The sequence below is a fragment of the Tursiops truncatus genome, chromosome 6 (genome assembly GCF_011762595.2).
Source record: "Tursiops truncatus isolate mTurTru1 chromosome 6, mTurTru1.mat.Y, whole genome shotgun sequence".
NCBI lineage: Eukaryota > Metazoa > Chordata > Mammalia > Artiodactyla > Delphinidae > Tursiops > Tursiops truncatus.
The window spans coordinates 32,947,748-32,966,917 of NC_047039.1; the positions used below are offsets into that span (position 1 = coordinate 32,947,748).

At 38.1% G+C, this 19,170-nt stretch overlaps 1 protein-coding gene across 8 annotated transcripts in view; it reads right to left on the reverse strand.

Annotated features, from left to right (window-relative positions):
* The window catches only part of NTRK2 (neurotrophic receptor tyrosine kinase 2), a 385,135-nt gene that overhangs the window by 330,839 nt on the left and 35,126 nt on the right, over positions 1 to 19,170 (reverse strand). For all 8 annotated transcript variants that reach the window (XM_073806010.1, XM_073806011.1, XM_033857885.2 and 5 more), the window contains 2 exons: positions 17,943 to 18,011; positions 15,026 to 15,180 (listed from right to left, as the gene is read on the reverse strand). In XM_073806010.1, coding sequence (XP_073662111.1) covers positions 15,026 to 15,180; positions 17,943 to 18,011 — 224 coding nt within the window. The remainder of the gene's footprint in view (positions 1 to 15,025; positions 15,181 to 17,942; positions 18,012 to 19,170) is intronic.

Consider the following 19,170-nt stretch of genomic DNA (forward strand, 5'->3'; position numbering starts at 1 on the left):
GACTATATTCACCCCAACAGCTGTGTTCCATGGAACTATGACCCTCAGGAGGAACCCAGAGGTCAGAAAAGGCAATTGATCTTCAACGGCCATTAAACTGCAATTAATCTGCCCACCTAGTGGTAGCTGACCCGTCATCTTCACCATACTATGCACAAATCCTTCTCTTACAATGCAGTCCTTACTGACAAAGCCATTATTATTTATTACTGAAACTACACCATAGCAAGACTTATACAGTATATGTCTCATGGTATTCCCACCATTGATAGAGGACTTCCCAATAAGATCTGGCTTTCAGTGGCTGGTGTGACTTCTTCAGAGCTCTTCCTTCCTGCCAGCATCCAATAGAGAGCAATGTTATATATTTCACGGGGTTTCAAACAGCCCCCTAATACTCTGAGTTGAACAGGGCAATGAAGTGTATACAAATGATCAAGAGGCACTGCAGTTAACCGGAATGAACACTGGGTCAGGAGTCAGGAACCCTAGACCCTAAATCTGGAACGTACTGTGTGACTTTGGGTGAGTCATTTCTCCTCTCTCAATGTGTTTTCTTCTCTGTAAAATTACACTGTTCAATTAGAAGATCTAGCTCGAAAATTTTTTAGCTCTAATATCTGATGACAACTTCCATGACAATTAAGCTTCCCAATGTAAGAAGCATGCCATGGCAAGATATAAGAAATGGGTTTATTTTTTTTTTAATCTCCTTGAAGCCAGTGGTATGATCTAGGTGACTTTTTCAAAATATGCATTTTTTTAATCAAAATACATAGTCGCATAGTTTAAAAAGTCTATAATTCTACAAAAAGTGTTATATAAAACACTCAAACTACCTCTAAGTTCAGGAACAAGAGAATGACGCCCACTCTCACCACTTTTATTCAACATAGTATTGGAAGTCCTAGCCACAGCAATCCGTCAAGGAAAATAAATAAAATATATCCAAATTGAAAAAGAAGAAGTAGAACTGTCACTGTTTGAAGATGCATGATACTATATGTAGAAAATCCTAAAGATACCACCAAAAAACTACTAGAGCTCATCAATGAATCTGATAAAGTTGCAGGATACAAAATTACTATACAGAAATCTGTTGCATTTCTATACATTATCAATGAACTATCAGAAAAAGAAATTAAGATAAGATTCCATTTACAATTGCATCAAAATAATAAAATACCTAAAAATAAATCTAACTAAGGAGGTAAAAAACCTGTACTTGGAAAACCATAAGACACTGGTGAAAGAAATTGAAGGCATCAGCAAAGATGGAAAGATATATTGTGCTCATGAATTTGAAGAATTAATATTGCTAAAATGACATACTACCCAAGGTAATCTACAGATTCAGTGCAATCCCTATCAAATTACAAATTTTTTTTCACAGAACTAGAACATATAATTTTAAAATCTGTATGGAAATACAAGGGACTCCAAATAGCCAAAATAATCTTGAGAAAGAAGAACAAAGCTGGAGGTATCATGCCGCCTGATTTCAAACTATACTACAAGGTTACAGTAATCAAAAGAGTATGGTACTGGCACCAAAATAGAAACATAGATCAATGGAACTGAATAGAGAGCCCAGGAATGAAGCCACACTTATATGAGCAGTTCATCTACTACAAAGGAGGCAAGAATATATAATGCAGTAAAGACAGCCACTTCAAAAAATGGTATTCAGAGAACTGGACAGCTACATGCAAAAGAATCAAAGCTGGACTACTTTCTCATACCACGAACAAAAATAAGTTCAAAATGGATTAAATAGTTAAATGTAGGACCTGAAACCATAAAAATTCCAGAAGGAAGCAAAGGCAGTATACTCTTTGACATTGGTCTTAGTAATGGTTTTTTGGATATGTCTCCTCAGAAAAGTGGGGAAAAAGCAAAAATAAACAAATGTAACTGCAACCAACTTAAAAAACTTTTGCACAGCAAAGGAAACTATCAACAAAATGAAAAGGCTGCCTACTGAACAGGATAAATATTTGCAAACTATATATCTGATAAGGAGTTAGTATGCAAAGTATACAAAGAACTCATTCAACTCCACATTAAAAAAAATCAATTAAAAAATGGGCAGAGGATCTAAATAAACATTTTTCCAAAGAAGACATACAGATAGCCAGCAGGCATGTGAAAAGTGGCTCAACATCACTAATCATCAGGGTAAAAACCAAAACACCCTGAGATATCACCTCACACCTTTCAAAATGGCTATTATCAAAAAGACAACAAATGACAAGTGTTGGCAAGGATGTGGAGAAAAGGGAACCCTCATGCACTGGTGGTGGGAATGTAAATTGGTGCAGTCATTATGGAAAACAGTATGGAGATTCCTCAAAAAATTAAAAATAGAACTACATATTATCCAGCAACTCCACTCCTGGGTATTTATCCAAAGAAAACAAAAACACTAATCAGAAAAAATACCTGCACTCCCATGTTCATTTCAGCCTTATTTACAATAGCCAAGATATGGAAGCAACCTAAGTTCCCATCAGTGGATGAATGGATAAAGAAGATGTGGTGTATATATTCAGTGGAATATTAGCCATAAAAAAGAATGAAATCTTGCCATTTGCAACAGCATGGATGGACCTAGAGAGTATTATGCTAAATGAAATAAGCAGACAGAGAAAGACAAATACCATATTTCACTTATAGGTGGAATCTAAAAACCAAAACAAATTAACAAACATAACAAAACAGAAACAGAGTTACAGGTACAGAGATCAATCAGGTAGTTGCCAGAGGGGAGAGGGGTGGAGGGAGGAAAGAAATGAGTGAGGGAGATTAAGAGATACAAACTTCCAGTTGCAAAATACACACAGGTATGAAATGTACAGTGAGGAATACAGTCAATAACTATGTAATATCTTTGTACGGTGACATATCATAACTAGGCTTAGCATGGTAATTATTTTGAAATGTACAGAATACTGAATCACTATGTTGTGTACCTGAAACTGAGTGTTGTAGGTCAGTTATACTTCAAAAACAAACAAACAAACAAGCAAACTCATAGAAAAAGAGATCAGATTTGTTGCTACCAGAGGTTGGGGGGTGGGTGGAAGGAGAGGAAGTTAGATGAAGGTAGTCAAAAGGTTCAGACTTCCAGTTATAAGTAAATATTAGAGATATAATGTAGGACACAGGGAAAACTTTTTTCCGTTTCTTTAATTTTGTATCAATATGAGATGATGGCTATTCACTAAACCTATTGTGATAATTTCATGATGTATGTAAGTCAAATCATTATGCTGTACACCTTAAACTTATACAGTGCTGTATGTCAGTTATATATCAATAAAACTGAGAAAATATAAAAACAACTACAAACCCAGGGGAAAAAAAGAAACAAAAATATTCAAACTACTATGTGAGAAATAGTACCCATGTGGCACTATTTCCTATTCCCAGAAGCACTCATTTCACCTCTTTTAACTTCTTTGGGTATTGATCTCTATATCACTAAATATCATGTTTATATTGCTACTTCTTGTTTTTTCTGTTTTAACATTATCTACTGACCTCTCACCCTGGAAGGTGAGAACTAGGCTCATGTTCACACAGAAAGCCAGCTCTCCCCACATGCCCATACCACACTCACACTTTTCTGTCTTCATAGCTTACCATCTGCTAAGAAGTTTTTTGTTTTTTTGTTTTTTTTTGTGGTACGCGGGCCTCTCCCTGTTGTGGCCTCTCTCGTTGCGGAGCACAGGCTCCGGACGCGCAGGCTCAGCGGCCATGGCTCACAGGCCCAGCCGCTCCGCAGCATGTGTGATCTTTCCGGACCGGGGCACGGACCTGTGTCCCCTGCATCGGCAGGCAGACTCTCAACCACTGCGCCACCAGGGAAGCCCGCTATGAAGTTTTGTTGTCTAAATGTACAATAAAGTTTACTATAAATACATAAACTCTACAGACAGCTGAACCATTGTGTGTAATAGTTATCATATTTTATCAAATTTAAGACAGCTTTAATTATAGGACACAACACTGTGATATGTACCACTATGAAAGGGGAAAAAAAAATGATGCCAATTCAACTACGCTGTAATGCTTTCTCTCATCACTTAGCTCTCCTATTATTTGGAGGCTGGACCTTCTGGGTGGCCTATCTTTTTCAATCTTTTCTCTCCTATTTTCCATCTTTTTGTCTATTTGCTCTATTTCTGTCATACTTTTAGTTTTTCCAAGGCTTTTTGTTGTTGTTCCTGAATGGTCTTCTATTTTTTTAACACCATGTGTTTGTTTCATGGATGCAATATCTCTGCTGATCTCTAATATCTATGAAATATTAATTATAATTTCTTGTGAATTTTTCTTCTGTCTATATCAACTTTGTATCTGCATTTTTTTCTTTCTCTCTGTTTTGTGGTTTTCTTTCATATTATAAACTTTTCTCAAACAGTTGGTGATCCTTGACTGTTCGTTAATTTTTTTTTAATGTAGATTTTATTTTATTTATTTATTTATGTGGTTGCTCTGGGTCTTCGTTGCAGCAGGTGGGCTCCTTATTTGGGGGTCGCTGGATCCTTAGTTGTGGCATGCAAACTCTTAGTTGCGGCATGCCTGTGGGATCTAGTTCCCTGACCAGGGATCGAACCCAGGCTCCCTGCATTGGGAGCGCAGAGTGTTAACCACTCCGCCACCAGGGAAGTCCCTGTTCTTTCATCTTTAAGAATGGGTAATAGAAGCATTGCACATTTATTAACTGTCAGCATCACTAGGGCAGTATTACTGGCCTCTGTAATGGGTACCACCTGGTGTCAGTATCATTAAATCCTTCTGGGGATGGAATTGATCAAATTATTCAGATAATTCTCTTCCAGTGTACTGTTTGGAAGAGGAAGAGGCTGGAAACACAGGTTTTCCTGGCTATCAGAACGCAGAACGCTCCTATGAAACTTTTTGACGAAATGACATAAAGTAAAGAAGTAATTACCTCAGGACACCTCCTTCTAACAGATGCACAGAATAAATCAAAATAAAGCACAGATTCTCACAGACACAGTCAAAGCTATGGTGGCGTGACGATGAGATGCTGAGTGTAGCTCCCAGGAAGGAGCTTAGTGGTGCCCCCTCCCTGCTTGGGATGTGCGCTGCCTCTAAAGAGCTCCACGTAAAACAAATGCTGAACGCTATTTTTGCTTTTCACCTTTTTTAGGAGAAGCAAAAATCCTCTTCCGATTGCTTTCAGAAAAGCGAAGTGGTGTAAAGAAAACTTCCAAAAATTGGAGGATACCTGTGTCAAAACTCAGTTGTCTGTAGATCCATCATCCTCTCTACGGCTCTCACAGCCTCAGCTCTACCTGGAATTCCTCTGGGCCTTTGTTTTATCCTCTTTAGAGAACAAACTTCCAGTTTTTACACCTGAGATGTATGGAACAAAAATCTTTCAACCACTCTCCTGTGTTTGGTGTTACCTGTTCTCTCACTTCCTGAGCCTTGCAGTAGTTCTGCAATATACACCAAGCTTTCCTCTTGGCTTTCCCCCTTGCCCACTTGGTAACCAGCATTCTCAGCCTTTAAGTCAGTCACTACTCATCCATCTACTTTCCAATGGCAACTGCAGAAACACAAAGCTGTGTTGACTCCTCTCCCGTTCTCTTGTATTTATAGATTTATCTGGCTGAATCTGGAGAAACCATGGAGCCAGGGCTTGCCATGGTGCTTGCTCTTGAGGTATGAGCTCCCCCACCAGCAGGCTCCACCAATGGATCTTGGTGACACCCTTCCTGGCACCTCGAATATAAACCGATGGTGTAAACGTCCACCTTTTATAAATGTATCTAAAAGTGTGGAAATTCTAAGCAGAAAAGAAGTTAAAATAAAGAGAGTCTCAGCAGAGAATGCTATGCTGTAATCTTCATCTCCCCTGTAAAATCTAATGTCGTTTATTTTTTCCTGCAAGCCTAAATTTACATGATTAATATCTCTAAAAACGTCTGCTTAATTATAGTACTAGCAATAACATCTATGGGGCATTCACTGAACCAGAAACTCCTGTCTAGTACTTTACATTTTTGTTTCATTTAATTTAATCCTTACAACCAAGCTTGAAGTTAAGTATTTATCTTCATTTAATTAATAAAGAATGTGAGTTTTGGAAAAGTCCAGTACATCTTCCAAAGTTGCCCAACTACCTAGGAACTGAACTCAAAGATCAAGATGTTCACCACTACAATAGACTACCTTTCCCAGACTGTAATATCCATTTTAGCACAGACTATAAATACCAATACATATCCATAATCTAGGAATTTGGTTCATTAAAAAAATAATTACGTGTCTATCTCTGAGAGAAGAGTGAGTCTCCTTTATTTATAGAGAAATAGTATCACCCTGTCATAGCGGTTTCCAAAGGAATCTGTGCAAAATTGGCCAAGTCTAGATCTTTTAAATGTAAAGTCTTCCACAAATGAGTAAGCATCTGACTCACGTTAATTCTACAGCATTAATAGGCTGGCCAAAGATTCAATAATGGAAAAAACAATCTGTACTTGAAATACCACTTGAGGTTTAATTAGCACAATAAAAATGAATTGGGAAGCATGAATAGCCAAGGCAGGATAAACCATGTGCCAGGCACTACTTCCTGGCTTAATAAGATTTGAAATCAGCACAAGTACACAGCAAAGCTCAGCAATGTCTCCAAGAGCTTCTAGCACTATGGTAATGGGATCCTGACTTAAGTGTCAGGGCTGTCCTCCTTTACACGCCGGGAAACCTCGCTGGAGATCAGAGAAGACCAGCTGCCCGGACAGACAGACACCTCTGAGGCATGGAAGAGCCCAGTAAAGGATGCAGCTGATCAGTGTATTGGTTAAAGCCCTAGACAGACAGATGTGGGTTAAAGCCAACCCCTACTCATTAGATGTTTACTCATGATGCTTGGTAAGCTTTCATTTCTTCAACTGGAAATAAGGATACTAATGACATCTACTTTCTAGAGCTTTTAGGATGCCTAATAAGATAATATGGAAAATATTTCAGATGAGGTCTAGTGCATATTAAGTCCTTAATAAACGTTAGCTATTAATGTTATTACCAATATCAATATGGATATTTAGCTTTAAATATATTTTACATCTGAATTTATACATGTGTATATCTGATATTCTGTCAAATGACTTCAAGTAAAAATAGCAAAGCCATAACATGATATCACAAAGAAATGGTATGTACTCAAACAACCTTGAGGACCATAAGATCAATGGAAGTTAAATGGTTCTTTTCGAGCAGGAATTCTTAGAGCTTTTAACATAGTAATGTGCACAGTGAACATCCAGAGTTATAGAATTTTCTATATTTTTTTCTTTAACCTTGGGTTTTTCTTTTTCCTACACAGAGCATCTCAAGGAATTAGAGTTGCACAGAACATAGAGTGGGGAAAGTTTGGTGGACTAGATGATTGCTCAGGCTCCTGTCAGGTATAAGAATAATAGTTGTGCAAGCAAAAACCCAACGAATAGTCCAACACCCATTGTCTAAACCCTTGCTACTCAAAGTGTGATCTATGGAACAAGGGGGTTGTTAGAATGTGGACTCTCAGGCCCCAACCCAGACCTGCTGGAAAAGAATCAATATTTTTTAACAAGATCTGCTGGTGATTCATATGCATGTTAAAGTTTGGGAAGCCCTGGTCTAAAGACAGTCAGCCTTTTCACTGAATGATTGATGATTTTCTGCTGAGGTCTACTGGCTGGTATGTCCTTTCCAACCATACTCAGGTCAACAGCCACTGACACTGCTCCATCCACTGGTGCACACTTCTTGAAAGTTGACCATATTGACTAGGCCCTTTGATCACTAATTCAAAGTATGCACGTTCTCACTTCCTAATAATTGAGGAAAACTAACCTCTAAACTTTTTGAAATATTAACTTGGCTTTGCAATAAATGAGATGGGTCAAGTTTGGGTTTTATTTTTCAATATCCACCTGTAGGCCTGAGTTGTGTTCTTTTTCACCTCATTTTAGTAAGCCTAAGCTCTGTTCATTTCTTATTGGATCATCACTCCATGGGTATAAAAATATTCAAGTAAATTATGATTTTTGTCAGCTCTCTGTCTTCTCTCCACTCACTTTCTCTCTTCTTGGGAAGAAATATCTTCCCATTTTTGTGTCCCCTAAACATACATATTTCACTACCAGGAATGAAGCCAGAATGAGCCTGACCTATTTAGAAGTGGCTGCCTTACACCTGGTTGCAAAAATGACAGAAAATTAGCAAAGTGACTTTCCCAGCTCAAATGGGAAACTGTGCTTCTAGGCTTGTGTGAGCCATGTCATGACAGTGACAGCAACCACAAAACTTCTAAACACAAAAATCTGAATAGCCGCTGACAGGTTAGAAAACCTGCTTTATTTGCCTTTCTAAAAAGACAAAGAAAAGCACTGGTCCACTGTGTGGCTTGTTGTGTTTTAGTGGGTAAAACCTGATCTCTAATAAAAGGAAGCAAAGCAGTAAACTAGACTTTGTATTTGCTTTTCAGAAAAAAAAAAAAAATCAATCCAGCTAAGATGCTAGGAAAACAATGTTTTTTACCAATCTAATTTATACATGGAGTATTAATACAGCATTTCATTTTAATCTTCTGTGAATGCTAACAAAATAGAATTACTATCCTATTTTCCTAGTTTAAAACAAAAGAAGGAGTATGTACAAATATGCTAAACAGACATGCATACTACAAATTATAGTGGAAACCAAAAGTAAATCTTAAAAATAAATCATTCAAATCAGTTTACCTCAAGGAAACAGGCCTCTCCTCCTGGGCACCTGTGAACCAACCTTTCCCAACATAAATAATATTTTGTCAATGTGTTGTAAGGAGGCTCTACACTAAAAGTTTGAAGGTTGGAAAAATGGAAAATTGAAATTGCCATTATCAATAAAGAAACCAAGGGCAAAGCTGATTTCAATCCATGGGACCATTAAGAGTGTTTTATATAGTAACTACACTCAACCCTCAACTGAATTACCATCTCATCTTCACTGTGGGGCTAGCATGTTCTACGGTAGCTAGTTACCAGTAAAATGGGTTGAGGGATTGTTTTGATTTGACCCAAAAGAATACTGCCTTTTAAATATATTTGTTGTCTGCTTAGAACAGAGCATATCATCCACTATTAACACTTCCTGAAGAAACTCTCTTCCAGAGATTTAAATCATAATTATAGTACAAAAAAATTAAAGTATAAAGTACACTGTTCTTTAATAATGCCATCCAGCCAGGGGAAAAGATTGAAAGGTTTGTACTGCAAACCTAACTACTGAAGATCAACCAAATGTACAGGAATTAAGTACAAGAATTTAGAATATACAATGTTATAAATAATGTCATTGAAAAACACTAAAAGAAGTAGCAGGAACACTTTTATCTGGAGTGATAAATCAGCACAATCTGGAAAAATAACTATTCTTCACTAACACTTGTGTAATTCAGTTTCTGTCTTCAGAACCACTGCTCATAGCACCCCTTTTTTTCTGATTAATGTGGAAATTTTACATGAATATGTTTTGTTGCCTGGTAATTAACAAAGTTTTTCTAAGGTTAAAAAGGACCTGGTGGAGAAACAGACCACAACATGTTTCACAGCATGAATAAATTTACAGTAATTCACAGCAGGAGGGGCTGTTAGAAAAATATTGTGAGACATTTTGACTGTGCTGTTAATGGGATCGGGAATGGCACAGTTAAACTTCCCAGCCCTGCCTACCATGCTCGCTCAATCGCTAACGGCAGAGGAAAAAGAAGCAAGGAGATTCTTTCAAAATGCAATGATGACAGACATTTCAAAGGGAACTACGAAGTGCTAAAATACGGAATAATTTGGCTAGAATAATATAAATGTTTCAGTTATTTTTACTTAACTGAAATATCTGCACCATTATATCAAAAATCTGTTTCAATCTGATCATTAATATAATGTGGATCATGCATTTATTAATTGATCAATTCAGCAAACATTAATCAAATGACTGTTATGTTCAGGGGATACATCAGGCACCATGGAGGAGATATTTTTGCTTATAAAATGTAGAGAATTTGTTCATCATATAATGCTTACATGATGAAATACTAAAAGAGGAATTTTTTAAAGAAAGCCCACCTCATAAAGGAATGAAATCCCAATAGCTCTTTTTTATGGAAATTAAAATATTACCAGTTGCAAACCAAATACAATGGCCGTAGTTACTGGCAAATTGTTGGGTTTACAGTGATGAAATACACAAGACCATACTCTTATGAGTTACTTTTTGAGTTAGCTAACAAGCTTTATAAAGAAAAAAAAAAAAAAAGTGGAAGTACAATGAACTCCGTGAATCTGTGACTTAAACACAACAGGTATATTTTAAAAGTTTGCTGAGGGTGAGACCTAAAAGAAAAGCCAACTGACCGTGAATCCATGTTTTAAACAAGACATCTAACTTGAAGACTTGGGGATATTATCCAACTTCTCCAACATGGAATTTCAGAGACAGAATTTAAATTCAACAATGTAGCATAATTTACTGCTCAATCTGCCTAACTTCTCTTAAAGAACAAAAGTTGGGAAACCATCAAGAGGAAAATTAATACATGACTAAGACCCAAACTGAAGGCTCCCCCTCTCATCTCAAATCTCTAGAAATTAGGTTCATTTTTTAAAAAATCCAGAACCACGTTGGAAAATCAGAAGGTATAACTGTTGGTGGATAAGAACAATGAGAAACTCCTGAACAAGAGAAAGTGGGGAAATTAAATGAAAGAAAAACAGCACAGTTCCCAACAGACACATGAGTATGTGCCACACAAAACAGGGAAGCTGCTGGGCTGACCTGAGACTAGGGGTGGACGGCAGGGCAGAGTGGGGCCTCCCCTCCACTAAGCCACCGGGTCACTGGTTAAGAAAACAAGTAGAAGCACAGAGGAATAAACTTTCCACATCCTACCTTTGCCCTCCCACCTCAGGCACAGCATCCAACAACTGCTGCAGCTGCCCCCAAGTAGAAGCAATGAGTGCGGGAAGTTTACAGGAGAAAGTCAGTCATGCTAGGTACCCTAGAGATATGGTGAACCCCAGTATGGAAAAGCGTATTTCAGTCACTAAAAAAAAAAAGTCACTAGAGATTTCAGAAATTAAAAATCAACTGGCAGAAGGGAAAATTCAGTAGCTGGAGAAATAGCTGAAGGGCAAAGTAGTGAGTAAACAATTCTCCCATTATGCAGCACAAAAGGACAAGCAGATGGAAAGTATTACAGGAAGGGTGAGAGGTATGGAGAGAGGAGCCTGAAGTGTAAATAACCATCTAAATAAATTAGAAAATTCTTCCAGAACTGAAGATGTGAACACTCATATTGAAAAGGTTCACTGCATGTCAAACAAAATAAAATTTTAAGCATGCACACATGCCTAGTTACAGTGTAGTAAAATTTAAGAATAACATGGATAAGAAGAAAATCCTAAAAGCTTCTAGAGAAAAAGAAAAGCATAGGTTACCTATCAAGAAATAAGCATCAGACTGGCCTCGGGCTTCTCATCAGCAACAATGAACACACAGAGAACGTGGCATAATATCTGCAAAATTCTAAGAGGAAGTTATCTGGAGTCTAGAATTTTACACTCAGCCAATTCCAATGAGAAGAAAAAATACAGGCTGCTTTTGCACTGGGCAAGAACGTGAATTTTATTTTTTTAATTTCTCTGAAAGAAATACTAGAAGATATACTCCAGCAAAAAGAAAAACCACTCCAAGAGGAAGTAGTGGAATACAAAAATCAATGATATAAAAAGAAACAGTAAATCCTCAAAAACATCAAGTAACAGTCTAAAAATAAAATCTCATTACTTGAATTAGCTCTATGTGTGTTAAATAAATTTAATTAATTAATTTTAAAAAGTAAATAAATAAAAAATAAAATCTCAGAGGATAACAATCAGAGAAGGGAGGAGAAAGTAAAGGGAAGTAAAAGTATCTTTTCTAATCTTGTTGGGGGTTCTTTCTAGATACTTACAGAAAATATGTTTAAATATGTGTGGTAAATATTTTGGCACTGGGCTTCCCTGGTGGCACAGTGGTTGAGAATCTGCCTGCTAATGCAGGGGACACGGGTTCGAGCCCTGGTCTGGGAGGATCCCACATGCTGCGGAGCAACTAGTCCCGTGAGCCACAACTACTGAGCCTGCGCGTCTGGAGCCTGTGCTCCACAACGAGAGGCCGCGATAGTGAGAGGCCCGTGCACTGCGATGAAGAGTGGCCCCTGCTTGCCACAACTAGAGATAGCCCTCGCACAGAAACGAAGACCCAACACAGCAAAAATAAAAATAATAAAATCCTACCCCCAACATCTTCTTAAAAAAAAAAATTTTGGCACTGTATATTTACAAACAAAGAAACATAATTTATAACTTTCGAACAATTAAGAAAAAATAAAACAAAGAACACTGTCAGTGGAAGAAAAGGAAGGAAAAGGAATAACCTTGTAGAAAAATAGACAAAAGGTATAAATAGGCCATTCAAGGAAGAATAATCACAATGTCTAATAAACATAGAAGATACTCAATAGCAACCAGGAAAGTGCAAACTAAAAAGCAATGACATACCGTGTTTTAGAGATACAAAAAATAAGAAGTTTGCTAATATCAAGGTATACTTTGCTGGGGTGGCTATAAATTGGTACAACCACTTTTTAATGTGCAAACCATATTAACCAAAAATTCTGCTTCCCGCTATGTACTCTAGAAAAATCTTTGCATCTGTATGCATGTACAAAGATCATGTATAAGGAGGTTGGTTGAAACACTTTTGTAGTAAAATGGGAAATGCCCATCAATATGGAAGATTTAACATAATCAAGATATATTCTACCGTGAATAACACACAATGATTAAAAAGATAGGATAGATCGATGGCTTCTGACCTGAAATGGTCACAAACAAGTAAAGATAAGCTTTATGTGTAAATGTAGAAATTACTTTTGCAACAAAATGTATCAATAGTATGTGTGCAATTATAAATAAGTAAAAAACACTGGGAAAGAAAATAAAAATTAGCAGAGAAAGAACAAGACAGTTTAAGAACACAAAAAAGTAAGTCTATCAGTTCACCTTTTCTAATGTTGCTTTCTGAAAAGCATTGCTGACCCTGAAATTACCATAAATGTAATCATTCAATCCTAATCAATCAAACACATGCCCTCTGACAGTGGATTCAAAGCCTCACTCTCATACACACAATTCATTGACAAATTCGTAGGAAACAAATTTTAAAACACTGAAAATTGACAAAGTGGTCAGGAAAAGTTAGAACCAGCTCACTCCTACCCCTCCCCTGCTCCAGTCACAGCAGTCTATCAACAGCACATTAGGTGGGTACATTACAGGAATGCTGTCAAGACAATATGGCCAAAAATTAAAATTAAAAAAAAAAGAGAATTGGTTTCAGGCAAGGGCAAAGCAGACGTCTATTAAGAGGCCTTTTGTGAAATCAGAGCAGGAGTCAGATGCTTTCTCTTTTTTCCTCTCAGTGGTTGCTGAAACAATGTGGCCACACAGCCATGGGGATCTGGGAGCTGGCCAAGCAGCCAGGTGACTCAACATTGAATTTCTTGTCCCTCTGGGCAATTTCTCTCAGCAGTACAAATTTATACCAGAACAGAGAACAGTTATCCTCTTATCAATCAGGAAAAGATAGATATTAAAAAAATTTTTTTAATACTGGCTAATAATGAAAGTCAAGGGAAGCTGACAAGGGAACAAAGCTTAATTCCCCCATTATGAAACCAAAGGGTTCTCGTTACAACAAAAATCTGTGGGAAGAGTAACTGCTGTCTTCTAAGACCCTGCAGGGGAAGAAACAAACACTTATCACTCCTTTATTACACTCTCATTAAAAATGAGCAGCAGCTAGGGGGGCTTCCCTGGTGGCGCAGTGGTTGAGAGTCCGCCTGCTGATGCAGGGGACACGGGTTTGTGCCCCGGTCCGGGAAGATCCCACATGCCGCGGAGCGGCTAGGCCCGTGAGCCATGGCCGTTGAGCCTGCGCGTCCGGAGCCTGTGCTCCGCAACGGGAGAGGCCACAACAGTGAGAGATCCACGTACCGCAAAAAAAAAAAAAAAAAAAGAGCAGCAGCTATATTTTCCTTAAATAAAAATTGACTCCAAACAACAGGATCCTCTGAAAACAAAGACCTGGAAGTTTACGGTTAATATACAGATTCCTCTCGGGCAAGAACCAGGTGCTATGTGGCTTTCTGCTGTGTCACCAGCCACTAGGCGAGAAGATCACATTTAATTGTTAACTGATTAACTGATTAAAATTTCAACTCAGGAATAATATGCATATGTGGGTACTGCAGAGGCATGTCCCAAGAGCCCTTAGCAGTAAAATCCTAACCAGAACACTTGGATTTTCCCTTCTTGTAAACACACTGGCATTCACAGAGCTGTAATTTTATCATATGATGCCCTTTTAAATTCTGGAGATTGTAAACCCAAAAATGGGGGAAAGCAAGTCAAAGGGCGGATTTATGGTGCCCCATCAAGATACACTGACATCCGGCAACAAGACAAGTATAAGGGAATGTTCTGGATTGAACTGCATGTTCTTGTGCTGCCAGGACACTTGATCCCCCTGAGATCCTTCCTCTGCATGGCCTAGGTGCCAACCAAGTATATCTGTGGCCAGTGAAGTACCACACTCTCAGCCAGTACTTTTTGGATGAATAGTTGGATGGATGAACAAACGAACAAAGAAACAAAGGAATAAACAGTGTATTTTTTTCTCTGTGCACTTTAAAGTCAACCATTCAGAATTAATATTCTACTGGCAAAGAACACTCAGCAAAGTTTCTCCCAGCTGATTTCTCTACACTGCACACGAAAGTGGCCCAACTCAGTGGAGATATCAACAGCATACATATAAAATCCAGGTAGTGGTAACCTTCCCAGACTCTCTACCACACCCAGGGAATTAGAATAATTAATAGCAAGTAGAACTTATTGATTTAAAAGTAAATTACCACAATGGGATATCTGCAGGTTTGCCAGGGAAATATTCTTGCTGTTTTCATCGAGGCAGTACAAGTCCTGAGTTTCTGGACTGGGTTTAGTCTCCTGAAGAGTCTTAATCCACATAATGTCGCAGGAGCATGTAAATGGATTGCCCACCAGGATCCTACATGGAACAAAAATGAAATCCAGTCAGCCTTCTCTTTTTCAGTTTTAGCTACAGAAGTGTTTATGAAGCACTAACAGCATTATGAATTTCTTCTAGCCGGCTATCTTTGGAAGTCATACTCATCTTTATAGCATAACGGTACTTATTATTCATTCATTTACCTGATACTTACTGATCTTCTGCTATGTGCAAACACCCCTTAGAGGCTAAAGGATGCAAAGTGATGTGAGACCTTTCGGACCCATAGGGAAACAAGGTAGGAACAGAAATAACTATAATATAGGATAGAAAAAGATGTCTCAAAAGATGGGGGAAAATAAGATACCGTAACAAATTTATCACAGATATTATACAGTTATGAAGATCTTAAGTGAAGAAGCCAACGTTAAGTTTTCGGGAACACTAACATACTTATGTCTAACCAGGCTAGAGATTCAAGTGTTATCACTTAATAAGTTCGAACTTCAGTAGAGTGCAGAGCAATTTCATCTGAATTGAAAACGAGACTGTGAATACAAGGCTAAGACTAAAGTGTGAGAGCCAGGAGGGTGCACTCCCAGCTTTCCAAATGATGCAACCACAGTTCAGTTTGACTGATGCAAGAAAGCTGGAGTGAATGTGAGAGACAGAACCTGGAAGGGAGCTCTTAGACCTCCTTCACACACACACACACACACACACACACACACACGCACGCACGCACGCACGCACGCCAAGCTCAGGGTTTCCGAGAGCAAGTGCAACCAAGGTCCAGACTGAGCTACTTAGCCCATTGTGGGAGGGTCTGCAAAGAGAAAGTCACTATTCAGCCATGCTGCCTGGACTCCTGTGGCCTGTGATTGGTCAAGGAGGAAGTAGTCAAGAGGAAAATAAAAACCACAAGAAAAAAAAAAATCTTTAAATGCTTATTTATAACACTCAGTGGCCTGTTTAAAATGACTTCCATTTATGGCAATGAGCCTTTAAATGAGGCCATTTAAAATCATTACATAGGCTCTGCCTGGCATTAACCACAATACTTAAGATTTCCATGAGGACAGGACCTGGGCTTTGCAACATCATTTACTCCTGTGGTTTTCTGGTTGGGTTCTAACAATCTCAGGGAATCCCTAGAGACTTTTCCAGGAGTTTCCTTGGAGAAAATGTGGTCCTGGCAGACTCGTTTAATTTGTGTCTGCTTGATTGCCTCCAAATATCCCTCCAAGACCAAAATAAGAGTTGAGACTACTAGGTATGGAATATAATGCAGATGATATCCACAATGTTTAAACCTCAACTAATCCAAGAGGATTCCTGGTGTTCTGAGTCCATGAAAAACTAAGAAATCTTTTTTGAAAGCAGGTACGACTGAATCCACAGAAGAGATAAAGAAGCAAAGGGATCTTGAGCTACAAAGACAGCAACGTTCGTCTGACCACACGGCACGGGCAGACAGCTGGCTTCTTCCTCGCACACACTGTACAAACTCCTTTTGCAGCGACTGTTAGAGCGTGTTGTACTTAATTTGTTCAGGCTTCTACCGCTCCCCCTGGATAGCAGAGTCCTGGAGTACAGATACCGTTCTCCTTATATCCCTATGGCCTAGTGCCATGTTAGTTTGATTTGCAACAGGTACACAATTAACATTTGTTGAATGAATTAATTAAATATGCTGCAGGGGTGGTATTGAGACATGTGAATTTGAAATCAGAACTCTAATTTTTAACCCATCAAGAAAATTCTCTGCAATGATGCTCAAAATTTTTACACTGAGTAGCCTACTTTATTGCACATAACTTCCTTAAGTTTTTTATGCGTATCCCTGGGTTAGAAAGCCAGCGCTTCAACTCCCTGAATTAAGTCTCTCCCAAAAGAATTGCCACCATGTAACTCTCATGACTACCTATTAACTTGTTATCGCACTACTAGTGGCATCTTCTAATCCGCACGATTTCCTTGTGAATAGGGGTGGACCCTACAACTCAGGCAACAGATAGTTTTAGCAAAAGCTATTGCCTGGTATTCAAAGGCCTTGTCCATCTGGGCCCACCTCTGACACACAGAGCCTGTGCTTTAAGGTTCTTTGGGTACCTGACCCATAGGAATGTCAACAGTTTATATTTGCTTCACGGTGATAACACAAGAATTAAGCACACTTGGAAATGCTGGCTATTAGTAATCGATACATTTCAATATCTTCCCTATCATTTTTCAGCAAAGGGGATTTGGGGATAAGGATAAATCCTGAATGCAGTGGCAGACCTAGAAGGAAATCTCACAAGGATGGTCGGGTAGGGAGAGGACTGCCTCTCCCCAAATGTTCACTAAGGGAGTGCAGGCACTGTCGTCGGGGTATAAACCGACGAGTTTTGCCCATTGCTGTTTCTCCTTGAATGAGTTTGCTTTCCATTAGTGCCTGGACAGAACAAGGACCAAACAGATGCTATGAGACATGTTGCCGCCTTTTTCACACAAAACCCTCATCTTTTTCTCATTTTCCCTCCTTTAGAAAACAAGTCTTTTATGTAAAAACAACATTTAAACTCATTATAAATGATATATTACTACTGAGATTTCTTTTCTTTCTTTTTTTTTTTTTTTTACTGCTGAATCATGTTTTCATGGAGGAATAAAAGAACAAATGACCAAAATTTAAGAAGTCATTTTTCATGAGTTTTGATATAAAAATAGACCTGCAGCATCACTTATTTTAAAAAATACGTGATTACACTTTCCTTTGGAAATTTTTTCCCCAAATGCCATACAAAATCATTACTTACAGCTCAGACAAGTCAAGGTGACGAAAATGTTTCCTAGACAATACCGTCAGTTTATTTCTGGTAAAATTGCTGAAAGGAATCAAAAACATTAAATGTGAATTACAAGTGTACATTTCAGGAATAAAGTATTCAAATAGAGTTTTTTTCAAAATGTAATTTTATGTGATCATGGTTCATGCCGTACTTTAGATCCAGTAATCTCTTCCTTTCACCTAGAGTAATACCTTAGTTTTCCCTGCCTCTCCTATAATTCTTGCTTGAGAGTGGGGTTGAGGGGGCCTAATTTTCGTAATGGCTATTTTGAATCTCTTTTTTACCCAAAATTTTCTTTTTCATATTCAGAGCCAAGTTATATACCTCCTAGAGATATCTGATCTACTGAACAATTAATAGGGAAATTAAATTAAACTAAGTTAAATTTAAACCATAAACTCACTAGGGGAAAAGATACTTTAAAACTAAAAAGCATCATGAATATTTTGAAATTACACGACACACAAAACTCTGAATATTAACTGAATTGAACACATCCTAATAGGAAAGATAACACCTATTGATTGATAAACTCTGCTGAGATTGTTTATATATGACTTCCAAATAACTAGATAAATTCGTGATGAGAATAACAACAAAATATCAGATAAAAATATGTCAAATTTTATCTGGAAATATTCTAGCAACATATCATTTTAAGATGTGGACCAACCAGACAATGAAAAGATGTCCTATTTGTGACTGAAAAATAATAATGAATTTACTGATGTGTTCCAAATATGTAGTTTTATTCAAGGGAATGGGAGTTTCGGTTTCCAATGATCAGTGCCATGAGACCTTGAGCTGGGAAATTCAGACCCTTAATCCTGGCAGCTGACTCGCTCTGTGAATTTGTTTACCGGTCAAATTTATTTAAAGCGTGTGCAGTGCTTGGTCCTCTAGACGTGTGTTTCATGAGTCACATGAATGTAAAACAAACATCAAATTTTACAAAACAGCTGAGCCCTCAACAGTTTGCCATGAGCCTTTCAGTATCTGATTCCTGTTCAGGAAGGTGAGCACCGGTCTGAGAGTCAGGTAAATACGGGAAATCTGCGGCGACAGCAATCCTGGCCTCACTGAGGCTAGTCTATTGCGTCTGTCTCACCAAATCGTGGGCTGAAGTCTGCTGGTCTGTCTGGCCAGTCTCTTTCACAGAAGGGTTAAAGACCAGGGGGAGCTAATACATGAACTA